General features: G+C 53.4%; 1 protein-coding gene across 1 annotated transcript; it reads right to left on the bottom strand.

Annotated features, from left to right (window-relative positions):
- Positions 1-6,231: 6,231 nt before the first annotated feature.
- On the bottom strand, positions 6,232-11,705 carry BATF (basic leucine zipper ATF-like transcription factor). Its single transcript, XM_063332685.1, has 3 exons — positions 11,404-11,705; positions 9,504-9,608; positions 6,232-6,803 (listed from the first exon to the last, which is right to left on the bottom strand). Exons 1-3 carry the CDS (start codon positions 11,467-11,469, stop codon positions 6,597-6,599), a joined length of 378 nt encoding a protein of 125 aa, XP_063188755.1. The 5' UTR covers positions 11,470-11,705; the 3' UTR covers positions 6,232-6,596.
- Between the last annotated feature and the right edge of the window lie 1,380 nt (positions 11,706-13,085).

Raw genomic sequence — 13,085 nt, forward strand, 5'->3', positions numbered from 1 at the left:
TACGCTACCTCTGCATGGCCTTCTGCAAACAGACACCAACTTGCTCTGCCCCACTCTCTGGTCGCGCCGGATGACAACCAGCTCTAATCCAAAAGCTGTGTAACTGTGGTTAGCCTGCTGCGCTGCTCGAGCATCTGAAGCCCAGGTTTCGACCTTTGGTTGTGAAAAGCTGTGGGGATACAGATAGTTGTGAAGGGAGCCGTGCTCTGTCTGCTCTGTCACTAGAGCAAGCCCACCTCAGTCCTCTGCTGTGCACCAGGCACGCACGTAGGACATGAACATCTCCTCACTCAGCTCAAAATAAAAGAAGTGAAAAAAAGGCAGCTAGACTCAAAACTCAGCAACAGTCTAGATTTACATCCCCAGTCCAGATCAGGGTCACAGATTAACCCCAAATACCAAAAGCTCAAAGTATATAAGCCCTTCTTACTCAGCATCCTCCAGCCTCCATCTCAGTGAGTCATACCAGTTCATGCCAATGACACAAAAAAGGTTTTCATCTCCTAATGCTTGCAGCTGGCATTAATTAATAATTAAAGAGTGCTGGAAATGTGCATGGCTCACTGCTGAACTTGGGCATATTCCTCTTCTTCCTCCCACTGGCACTGCAGCAAAAAGGACAAACCCGGGACAAGTCCTGGGGCCCAGGGCACCACACCATCGCTGCTGTGAGGGGAGAGAAGTTGATAGCGTCTTAGGAAGGAGTAGAGAACTGGTGCAGGAGTTGGGAGGAACGTGGGCTCTCTCTGTGCGGATGTCTCTGAAGCAGTAGGGCTCTCAGCAGCTGGTGTCTGCAACCTCAGCTGCAAGAAAAATTACAGTCTTATGTAGTAACCTTAATGCACTCGTCGTAACCCTGCCCTGGCAAGAAATGAATATACATCCCCTACTGTTTAGTTGGCTAGATTTTTGATTAACCTAAAAAACTTTATGTATATACACGTTGCCGCCTCACTGCTCAGATCCCCTGCAGATCATTAATCAATAAGGTGGCAACACAGCAGAAGAAGGACCCAGACGAAGCGAGCACAGTGCTGTTTGCCAGGAGAAAGTCTTGCCATTCCATGCCACGCTTTGCTTTTTCTCTTCTTGCCAGCTTTTAATTCATAAAAATTCTTTGTCTCTTAGCAGTGATTCCTGATCTTTGATCGCTGTGTGCCGAAATATTAGCATCCAGACAGCATTCTTGTATGACAAGCGCTGCTTTGGACACTATGATCATTGTAAGAGGCAGAGAGAGCGCCTCTTTTGTGGGCTGCTGCTTCAGTTCAGTATGCAGGAGATTATCCTCTTGCTGCTGCAGGCTGGCAGCCCTAACAGAAGTGACTTCAGAGATGGGATTTGCAAAACAAAGTGCATAAATCATTTGGAGCCACAGCAAAGTGGGCAACAGAGCTGCTTTTTCTGTCCGTGGCCAAACTGAAGATATGCCTCTATTTCTCTTCTGACTCCATGCATACCGTGCTTGGGTATTACCTCTTCCGCTGTTCCTCAAGAGAGAAAATTCACATGTGAGTCCATTTAAAGGGAGGGCATCACAGTGACGACAGCTGGGATCATAACAGCCCCATGCAGTAGGATGAATGCAGGTTCCACTGGAGCGGCTGGCTCTGTGTCTGCCCACCTTGGCACCCGGCACACTGGGAGCCTGCAGCTGAGCTGAGGAGGATGAAGCAGGAAGGGAATACCAGGCGTAAAAGATTGCCCTGGGCTTCCCATCTGGGGAGATATGTTAAGCTTAAGTCAGCAGCAAATGTCATATCTTTATTTATCTTACCATAGAAGCAACCCTGAAATGCTGATACTGAGTGTTTGTAAAGTGCTGAGCCTGTGCTTTTAGGGAGAAAATTACTGCATCCTCCATGTTTTGTGACTTGCTGTCCTTCTGCACAGAGCTGCCAGGATGCCTTGCTCCATAGGAGGTATTGAGATTCAGTGAAGGCCATAAAGGAAAATGTAACTCTCGTGTCCCCCAGTTCCCATCTCCATTCTCTGATTGTATCAACAGATGTTTGCCACACACCTCTGTTTTGTCTGCAGGGAAAACAGCAGCCAGCAAGTAAATGTGGAGGCTTGAAAAGCACCCACGGCAGCTGCCTCCCAGTGCCACCTTCCACCTGCCCGCAACTGCTATGCACCCCCAAACCACTGGGCTTTGGGCTGCCTTTGCCCAATTATGCATCCACAGCAGATCCCCCAGGACAAGGCTGCTGGGCAGAAATCCATCCCCATTGCCTCTACAAAAGCTTTCCTGAGTATCAACATACTGAAATCTATGGTTCTCATCTCAGGTCTTGGTGAAGGTGATTGTATAGTTCATCAGGGCTGTAGTCAGGTCTATGCTTAAGCGAGTAGCTCGTACCCCTCCACCTGGGATGTTTCCCAGGGCTCAGTCCCCACATCCAGCGCAGCACTGCCTGCACACTGCTCTGCAAGCCCCACGGGAGCCGGGGAAGGTGAGCCAAGCCAAGCCAAGCTCCCCGCACCCTTGCACAACAATGGAAACATGCTGGGACCACAAAGCAGAACTGGCCCCTGGCCCAAGCTATGAGATCCTTGGCCAAGGGAAACCACAGCCCCACGTTTCCTCTTGGACCTGAACATCAGGCAGACTTACTCAACCCTTGCCTTCACACATGTTAACCTTGAGCCTCACAGGTCTTTCCCTAGTCTCTGGCAATAGCCAGCCTAACCTTGGAGCCAGCTCTTGCCGTAGGGGAGCGTGAAGAGGAGGTCGCCAAGAAGTGCAGGGGAGCGTGAGGAGGGTGTCACCCAGAAGCGCGGTTGCAGGCTGGGAGAGCTCAGCCTTTGCCCAGCAGAGGCCAGCACAAACCAGCAGTATTTCAGCAGGCTGTGCTTGCAGGCAAGAGTTGTCTCTCTACCTGGCCTTGCCTGGCTCAAAAAGAGTCCTTCAGCCTCCTGTGAGCCCTCATCTCTTTGCTGCGTAGAGGGAGCTTTTCGGTGAGGGACTATGTAGTGCAACAGAAAGGCGCTGCCATCCTACCCAGCCTTCAGCCAATTTCTCCACTTGTGTGCCCAGAAGTACCCCTTCCCTTGGAGCAGCAAGCAGCACGGTGCTCCTGGGAGTTGGGCAAGGCCAGCTAACACTCACACAACGCTTTAGATATGCCAGATGCCGTGGAAATGAAATTCAAAAGGAATTGCACTTCGAGTAGGAGCAGACAATCGAAAGCAATCAGGGATGATTGCCCTGGCCACCACCCTGCCCTTTGCTCCTCATTTAAACTCATTAACAATTCATTTGCTGACAACAGTGAGAGCCACACCAGAGGACAGGCACTTGGCTACTTAGAAATCAAAACTAATTACGTGAGAAGCCTTGAGCAGAGGCCAGGAACCAAAGGAAAGAGAAGCAAGAGACAGCACTGGGACAGAAGTGAAAGGATCTCCTCACAGAGCCTCAACAAGCAGCTTGTGCAGGTCTCAGCCTCAGGAAAACATCTTTTTCTTGGTGATTCAGGTTGAAAGCGCTGTTGTCCCTTGTTGCCTGGGTGCTAAGGAGGTCTCCCAGGGGAACCATTCTTCATAACAAAGAGAGACTGCATCCAAGACACCTAACAGTCACCAGAAGCAACTGAGAGGTTAAAAACCACTTGAACCGTGCAAATCATCTTCTGTGATCAGGTTTTTGAGGGCAAGACCAAGGCAAAGACAAGTCAGATTGGAAGATCGTGTCCCTTAGCGTCAACATACACCCAGTGTTTGGCCAAAACGGCTGAGCACAACGCTTCTTGGAGGCCTTCCAGCTCACAGCCAGCCATGCAGAAGAAGGGCACCTTAACCGATGATGCCAGGACTATTGTTTAGGTTCTGGAGAGGATGTTGTTGCAAACCTGTCTCCCAGTCTCACCACTTACCACTTATTTTCGTTCTGAGTCGCAACAATAAGTCTGAGACGTTACCAGTGAGTAGTCTAGCAATTCTGCGGGCATTATGCAGAACCCCACCCAGCCTGCAGGATCTCAGACCTCGACAGCTCTGCAACAAAACTATTGGCTTCATGTCTGTGTGGGCATAGGCGATACATATACATCAGGGTAGGACCTTCTCCATCTGCTTCTAGAACCAAGCTTAGCATTTTACAGCCATGAGAAAACACAAAGGCTTACAGCAAGGATGGAGATTTCTCGTTATTGTAGGCAATACTGTGTTTTAAGTCACCGCAAGCTTTGCTGGGGACCTGTTGCATCCTTCAGTGAGGTGCATGGGCCTGCAGTGCCCTGCACAGCAAGCCCCAAGCAAGGTAGCAGTAGCTTTTTTTTCTCGGATTCTGTATAACCCAGGAAGCATGGGAGCATCAGAGCCCTAAGGAACAGCAAGTGAGAAATCCGGGAGCAAACCCACCAGAAGCTGAAGGAGCAGAAGCACAGCCTGTAAAAACAAGCTCCTCCAGAGCTGCAGCTAGTTTTCTCTCCTGGGCTTAAAGAGCCAAATCCCCCAGAAATGCAGTTTGGGAAGGGCCTTTGTAACCTGGGTGGCTCAAAGCATGGCCTGTGCGGGGGATCGGCAGCTCCGGTTGTTGTACCAAGGGATGGAGTGAAACCTGCTGGTGTGAGACCTAGCAGACATGGCTGGTGTAAGACACACTGAAATTGCTCCTGCTGCTTTTTTGTGAACCTGGTTAGAATCTTTTTGCTGCCAGTAGATGTATTTTATGTGTCCTGTATGCAGAAAACCTAGCTGCCCGACCGGAGTAATCACCATCCCCCCTCTATGTGTGAGCATCCCCCCCGGGGCGGGGGGCAGAGCTGCATGGACAAGGGCCAGGGCAGTCGCCCATTGCCTCAGCACTGCTTTTGCAGGGTGGTGTCACCCAGGCCAACGTGCTGACAGCAGGCGTCCCTGGCCACGTTACTTCCCATGCTGGCACAGAAGCTGGAGGCAGGAGGTTCACAAGCCTCTTAACAGGCCATGGCAGGAGAAGTCGCGGTGCTACCTGCACCTGTCCTGAGGCATGGCAGTGTTTGGTTATCATCCTGTTAGTGCAAACTAGAGAGAGAAAATGGGCACAGCACAGCACATCACAGACTTTTCCCAACTGCTCTTGAGGGCTATGATGATGGGCCAAAACCCATTTGGAAATACACCACTTCTCTGTGCCTGGAAGAAGGGAGTAGTTGAAGATGTCTCTGCTTATTGCAGGGGGGTTGGACTAGATGACCTTTAAAGGTCCCTTCCAGCCCAAACTATTCTATGATTCCGCAAGTTGGGTCCATTTAGCTCAGTTAAAAGCCTACATCAGCAGCATTGCTCGTGGCACCCTATGCTGAAAAAATTGCAGCTGATGCTCCGTGGAGATGGCAGCAGTCCTGAGCCAGCATTAGCAACAGGACCTGCACTGGCAGGTGGGCTTCAGCCTTGTGTATAGAACGGGGCTGATAGGTGGACTGCTGGCTGGTGGGGTGTTAGGCGCAGAGACCGCCTGTATGGACCGGTTTGTGTTTCCACTAAATCAGACCCAGCAGAACTAATCTACTCTTCACTGACCTTTCAGGTTTCATCTGCTTGAATGCATGAGGTAGTGCAGCAGCCTTTTGCAGAGCTGTGACTGGTGGGGAAGGGGAAACAGCGTAGGCTGCTGCTATGTGCCTTAGAGCAGGGTGCCTTAGAGCAAGGGTCCTACCAGGTCCTGCTTCCCCGGTGCGCTCCAGCACAGCATCATCGTCCCCCTCCACGCTGCGATGCTCTTTCCCAGCTGTGCTGCTGGCCAAGCTGAAGGCTTCGCCAGCCCACCAAGCCGCACACACGAGGTGACGTGATATGGCAGTGCAGTTCCACACGTGCAAGGGGAGCATGTGGAGGTCTAGCCATCGGCAGCAGGGAGCTCAGGGGGTCGACGGGGAAGAGACCTGTGATGCTACGATGTGGCATGTCAGACTCATTAGCCAGGTCCAGCCCTGCAGCAAGGAGGGACCCATCACCCCCAGGGTCCCCATCACCCCACAAACCATTGCTCCCCAGCCTGCCCAACCCACACACATGCCCCCCCCCCCCAGCCTCTAAACGTGGGGCTTCAGCTGCTGGCCCTGCATTAGACACCAGCACACGCAGGGCTGTTCCCTGGACTCCAGGCTCTCCCCTCCTGCTCCCTCCATCCTGTGTCATGCTGGGCCTTAGGAGTGGCTCAGGTCCTATTTTGGAAACAGAGAGTTAAACATTTTCAACTTTTATTTTACAAAAATAAACCAGTTTTGCCCTGGTACTCTGTGGCCCCCAACCTTCCCCTCTGCCCCTGCTCCCATTCCTCGTCCTGGAGCTCTGGCTGTTGCACGCCGGAGGCTGCCGGTGCCACACGCTCCTGCGAGCGTCCCCAGGCAAGCACCAGGGAAGGCGGTTGGTGCTCTTTTGCGAATGCTTCCTCTTCCCAGGATCCAAGCTGGAAACTGCCCGAAGATGCCTCCTGGTGGCTCTGCCATTTCTGCACAGGGAGCAAGTCTTAGGCAAGTCACTCAGAGTACACACTTTGAGAAGGGGTGTCTGTCCGTCCGTCCCTCTCCCTTGGATGGAAAAGCGAGCCCCATGAAATTGCTTCTTGCCATCGGTGGAGCCCCCAGGCTGCCGTTCCGCTGGCTGGCTCAGTGCTGGAAGCGTGGGGAGCTGATGTGGGGCTGGTGGAAGGAGTGTGTGGCATACAGCACTTCTGGGGGCGGTGGAGGGGATGTCAGGATGGAGCAGAGCGGTTCGTGGGAGCTCAGCATCGAGGCAAAGTGCTTCATCTCCTCCGTCAGCTGCTTGATCTCCCGGCGCAGGGCAGCGTTCTGCCTCTCCAGGTCTTCGCTCTCCTGAGGAGACAAAACCACAGGGGCTTCCTCAGCGCGGGAGCCGCAGGGATGAGCTGGGGACACGGGGGTGGCTGTCCCGCGCCTCTCTGCCCCGCAGAGTTTCCAGAATGACACGTTTCCGGTAAATTCGGCACACAGAGTCGCTCTTGGGCAAACCCCACTCCCCCAGCCGGCCGGGCCGGGTGCGGGTGCGATGCTGGTGGCCTCAGCCGCTCTCCCCGGCCCCGGCTTACGAGAAGTGACTGTGGCGTGTGCTCCCGCCCAGGCTTTCTCGCTCCCTCTCACGCACAGGCACATCGCCCGGACGCTTCCCGGGCCGCCCGGCCGGGGGGAGGGCACGCTGAATAACCGCCGTCTTTAACCAGAAAACCACCTGCCACAGGAAACCTGTCATTGCCCTGGAAAGAAAAGACTCACTGCTTCCTGCTAGCAGCCGGGGAAACCAGCGGCACGGTGGGGAGGAGGGGGAGACGCTTGAGTCAGAAGAAAAGAGAAACCGAGGCCTCAGAAGAACTGAATTAATACTGTTATTCATGAGAATAACAACAAAGGGGTTAATAACGATGCTCAGCCTTGTCTCAAGGATCCGAGAGCATCGCAGCCTTTGCTACCTCTACTGCTGCCCAAGTGCAATCAGCTCCAGGCTGCAGCATCCCATGGAGCCAGCAGCCTCGGCAGGGCTGAGGAAGGAGGGAGGACGTGGCGGCAGGCTCTGCAAATGCAGCTGAGACAGCTAAAGCGGGACCCGGAGCTCTGAGGCCCTGGAAAGCTGCACCACCACCTCGCAAGGCAAACCTGTCACCCCTCCGCTTACCCCTCCACTGCCACACTGACTTCTGATGATGCCTGCTCGCCGGGTACAGGTTGAAACGCACCCGGCAGTTACAGTGGCTGTCACAGGAGGAGCTTGAGCATCTCTCAGACGTGACTAAATGCTGTAGAAATCATGTCTGACGTCGAACTCAGGAGCTGACGGGAATCACCCAGGGGCCGGGAGCATCCCTATGACTCATTCCTCTCAAAACACAAGCTACGAAGCCCTGGGGCAGATGGAGCTGCTGGCTCCTTTCCTACCACCATAGCTCAGGATAAGCCATGCTGCTCTCCTGGGCAGAACCACATCAGAGAAGCAAAGTCCCTAATGCAGAGTCAGCCAAAGGCACTCAGGGAATGAACCCAGGAGCAGCGGGGGTCACTGTTCACCAGGAATTGGAAAAACATCAGCAAAAATTCACCATCCATCCTCTACTTGCCTCCCTGTATTTCTCCAGCTGCCTGCCAGGATCCTCTCCGTCTGAACCAAACTGGGAGTAGCCCCCCTTCTCCCGTTCCCATAGGAAGGCAAAGAGTGTGTGCTATCAATGCTCACGGAGCAGTAGTCATCTTGTAAGCAGGTGGTTTGTCATCTGCTCTAAGAAGAGCAGCCCAAATCTTCTTGGCGCAGAGCTACGCAGGATTTTCCAGGGGGAGAATCAGAGCCCACCCACCTCTGGGATTACCTTGTAGAGAGCACTGACCCCAAGGAAAGGGTGTCTCTTCGCTCCTTTCAGGCACAGTCACCCAGAGCCATTGCTGCTGACAGACTTAATGCAATCAGCCTGGAGCCATGTCAGCTCTAGAGAGACCATCAGCGACTAAGAAAAGAATGAAATCTCTGTCTTAAACCCAGCTCTAACCATGGACTGAGAGCAGTATGTAAGGAGGAATGTTCAGGGGCGGCTTCTCAATAATTCTTCCCAAAAATGGGGATCTGGGGGAATATTGAGACCACTAAGTCAAAGGATGTTTTTTTCAACATAGGCCCGATTACCACTTTTCAAAGGGCAGCCAAGCCCAGTGCAGGGATAAAGATGGTCTCTGCCCACTGCAGACTGTGTATTCTACATCCCGCCCGCCAGCGGCCCAAAGCACAGGGGACTGCGCTTACCAATGTGCAAAATGCAAAGTAGCCCAGTCCCTGGGCTCCGACACTGACCACACACTCCTGCCCAAACACACACAGCCAGAAGTCACCATCCCTCCTGAAAAGCAGATGCCTAGTTCTTCACAGTGGGAAGAGTCGCAGGGGTGCCCATGGTGCCACAGGAGGAGAGTGGGACAGCAGAGTCAAACCAAAAGAGGGAAAATCCATACTAAACAACAGGAAAAGCCTCCAGGTACTGCACAGCGTTCAGGTGAAGAAAGGGATACAAGTGCTACCGTGGAGACATTTAAAAATATTAGAAAATGATTAACATTTATTTATCTACACTAAGTTGTCCCGTTCAGCTCCACATTGCACCATCATCCATACCAATGAATACAAAGCACTACTGGCTCAGAAAAGCATCCTTGAACACTGTTGCACCGCTGCATAAGTGACGGCATGAAGCACAAACCCAGGGAGAGCCAGCCTGGGTGAGCCTGTACTTCCAAAGAGCCTGCCTTTGACTTTTGAAGAGATTAGGAAAGGAAATTGGTGATGTCAGATTGTGAGATAAAGATGGATTCAAAACTAGCTGCAAAACTAAATGCTTCATTGGCAGTCGTCCTGGGCTGTGTGCTTTCGCTGCGAGCGCTGACTCCTACATCCTGCCCTGGCCTCACTTTTCCTGTCCTGCCTCAACTGAGCATCTCTGCTCCGAGTCCCTAGGGGAAAAGCACATTGTCCCCTATGTGATCCCTCAGCTCCTCAGGACCGGGAAGGGTGTGAGTGCTCACCAAGTGCAGTGTGTCTGCTTTCTGGGTCTGCCTCAGGCGACTCTTCTGGGCAGCGATGCGATTCTTCTCCCTCCTTTGGACTTTCCTCATGTCATCAGAAGAGTCCTAGGGAAACAAGACATGGAAATGACTGGGGCATCCCCTCCCTCTCTCTGCTCCTGCAGGGCAGTAGACGGGAAGGAGACACAGCAGATAACATCACTGAAGCACGGGACATGGGATACACACCCTCAGCACCAGGATAAAGCCCCAGGGGTGTGTGATGCTTTTGGCATCCCTGTTGCCAGGAGGTGCAAGTTGGATACCCTTAAGCATCCTAACACATCTGGAAAATGACCACTCTCCTTCCACCAAGACACAGGCCTGGGATATGGCTTGAGGGACCAGAGTCCCAGAATGGAGACAATTTGAATTCTTTTTACAGAAAACCTTTCCTTTCCCTGTCTCTCTGCGGGGATACGGCACTGCAGACATTCCAGCTCCTTGGCTCAACCATCTTTCCAGAGATTCAGCCTGTGTTTTCCCCCTTTCACCGCTGTAGGTCCCACTCCCTCTCCATCACCCTTCTCCCTCAGGCTTTATTTGTCGCAGATCCTTACAGTGCAATGTGGCCCTTGCTTTGTTTAACTAGACAGACTTGGAGCTTTTGGTTTTTCCCAGATCTCATTTGCTCCAGCTCTCTGATCCCTGGGCTTGCTCTTTTCTGGAGTCCCTTGGCAGCAATGCCTGCAGTGCTGACTGCAACACTCCCAAGCCCCTTGGTCAGGGGCTCCAGGTCTCCAGGCTGCTTCATGCAGCAGCCATTCTCTGCTGAGATCTGGTCCTGCTGCTGCCTTCTGACAGTTGAAACCGTCACACAGACTCTTTCATCTTCTATTTTCATATTGCGCTGTCTCTTTTGTGGACTCTCTAACATTCACACCACTGCTTCTCCACAGGACTACGAAACTCAGCCACAAAAGTTATCTTCCCAGCCCATCAGTCTGTCCACATCCTCTCCCCCCTCCACCCCGCCCAAGATCTGTTCTCTTCTTTGAACTTAACCGTTTTATCCTTGCCTTCAATACCCTGCAAATGTCTCAGATATGGCAGCTCCTACATCCTGCACCAATTCCGGTCCCTGTTCTTTGGCAACCCCTGTTCTTTATCCCCTTCTCTACCAGGACGCTTCCCCATGCCTGGTTGCGAGCCCAAAATCATCTGCCCTCATCATCCCCAAGATTTCTGAGCCCAGTCCCAGGTACTTGCTGTTGTTGCCAGCCCAAGAGAAATGGCGAATGACACATATAATAAAGCTTAGCCAGAAAAGGCAGTGGAAATACTTCAGACTTGTGTCAGTATCTGCCAGCAAAAGACCTACCATTACGGTACTCTGTTCAACAAACCAAAATCCCTCTGTCTGGCATTACTGAGACAGAAAACCCCTGAGGCTGAACAGAAATGAGAGCAGACCCAAAGTGGCAGGGTTTTTCTGGGTCCTGAGTGCTGCCCGCGGCAGCGGGAAGCAGGCAGGCTGCCCCTGTGCCATCCTGGTCCATGGCGAGGAGCTGCACACTCGGGCTCCTTGCCGGAGCACCAACTCTCATGCCGAAGCTTCCTGCCTAATCCCTGCCCAGCAGGGCCCACCGTGCCCGGGGATCCCGGCACCCCAGTTGCCCCTGGCACAGCCCCAGGTAACCGGGCCTCCTCTCTCCACCCGTACCCAGCTCGGTGGCCAGGGCTCCTGCCGGGGCTGTCGGCTCAGCCCTGCATCCCTCTCCCCACAGCCATTCCTAGAAAGCCCCGCCATACTGCGCTGTGAAAACGCCAGCAGTGGGTGCCAGCCTTCCTCCTGCCCAACCATTGGCCCACCCCGATGGACTCTCCAGCTGGGAGGGCTGGAGAAGGGTCCCCGCTTTACCTGCTTGCTGGGAGGGGGGGACTGGCTGAAGCTGCTGGAGTCGCTGCTGTCGGAGCTGTGGGGCATGGCTCCCGTTTCTGGTTCCCAGGGCCTCTTCAGCTTCCTTTATGCTCTTGGGGTGCCTGCCTTCTGTCTCGCTTCCCTTCCCTCTCCCCTGGCCTCCTCGGTTCCCTGTGAGATGGCCCTGTGGCTTCTTGTCTCTCGCCCGTCCCGCAGGCACGCTGTCCTCTGCGACTTTCTCTGCCTCTCCTCTCAGAGCCTCTGCACCTTCCCTTTAGGTCTCGGCCTCCTGTGGTTTCTCAGAACCTTGGGGATGTAAGCTGAAAGTCACGTGGCCGGAAACTTTAAGGCGAAGAAGAAAAGTTACAGAAGAAGAAAAAAGAAAAAAAAAAAAAGAAGAAAAAAAAAAAAAGCACATCTGGGAAAAATGAGCTTCAAAATAGCCTGAAAAACCCCCGAAAAACACCTTCAAGCGGTTGAAAAACAGCAAGATGGGTTTTCTCTGAGACAAACAGCAGAGATGGAAAGGAATAAAAGCCCCGTCTCTGGCTGTGAAACCTGGACCCTCAAAGGAGGGCAGTGCGGAGGAGGTGCTGCCGGGAGCCCCAGAAATTCCAGGGCCACTGCTTGCCGTGCCAGTCCCGTGCAGGCAGGAGGTTGGTCCAGCCCCGGGCAGCCTCTACCACCCCAGCCCTGCTGGGGAAATTCCCGGGCAGCCACCCACCTCCCCACAACCCACTCACCCCCTCCCACCGCCCCCGACACCGTTGACGTGGGTCCCGGGGAGAGGGTGGGGACCCTCAGCAGGTGCCACACAACCACTGTTTGTGCGGATGGCTCCCATGCGTACGGCAAAGCACCGATCCCACCTAAGAAGAAAGGCCTGGGATCGTAGAACGTTTGGACTGGGTTTGGTAGGACTGGTATTTTCTGTAAGGCAAAGCTCTTTAGCTCTTTAAAACGTTCATTTCGTACCTCACCACCGTCCTGTAAGGAGAATATCAACCCTGGCACACAAATTAAAAGTGCTGTAAACATAATGGTCTGTGGACGCCGAAGCTGAACCTGAGACATAATTCTCACTCCACGCCGTGGTATGAGCTTGGCTACACCCCAGGGGATGTGAGACCGTCGTGCAGGGATCCCGACTCCCTGCCTGCTCCCCTCTAGTCCCCTCTCACCACAGCTGAGAGTAGAAGACCCGGGGGAGACAGGAGCTTTTTGGCACGTGAGAGGTTGTTTCCTTGCTATTCTTCCTCTGCCAGCACCCAATTTGGGCATGGCCCATGCAGACAGCATAAAGAGAAGCTGCTTTGCATCTCCTTGTTTCTCTCCTGGTCTGTGCTGCGTGGGACTACTTCCATCCTTAGTACGAGCCCAGTAGACTGAAGACATGCAAGCAGCCCCCGGGACGGCAGTGCTTCAGGAGTGCCCTCAGAGTGCCCCATGCTAGTGGCTCTGGAAGTGACAGCGCAGGAGCAGGGAATGCCAATGCAGGAGCCGTTTCCTTTCTGATCTGCTCATGTTGCCAGAGCCAGTGGGATGAACCAGGGACGGGTGCCAACAGGCTCTCCATCTACAGACAACAGCACACGTCTTCAGAGCAGCTGAGTTCTCGCATATGCTGTGAGAAGCAGATACAGAAACAGGCATGAACTCATCCACAGTAACCTACTCCTATA

This window comes from Chroicocephalus ridibundus, chromosome 4, assembly GCF_963924245.1.
Source record: "Chroicocephalus ridibundus chromosome 4, bChrRid1.1, whole genome shotgun sequence".
NCBI lineage: Eukaryota > Metazoa > Chordata > Aves > Charadriiformes > Laridae > Chroicocephalus > Chroicocephalus ridibundus.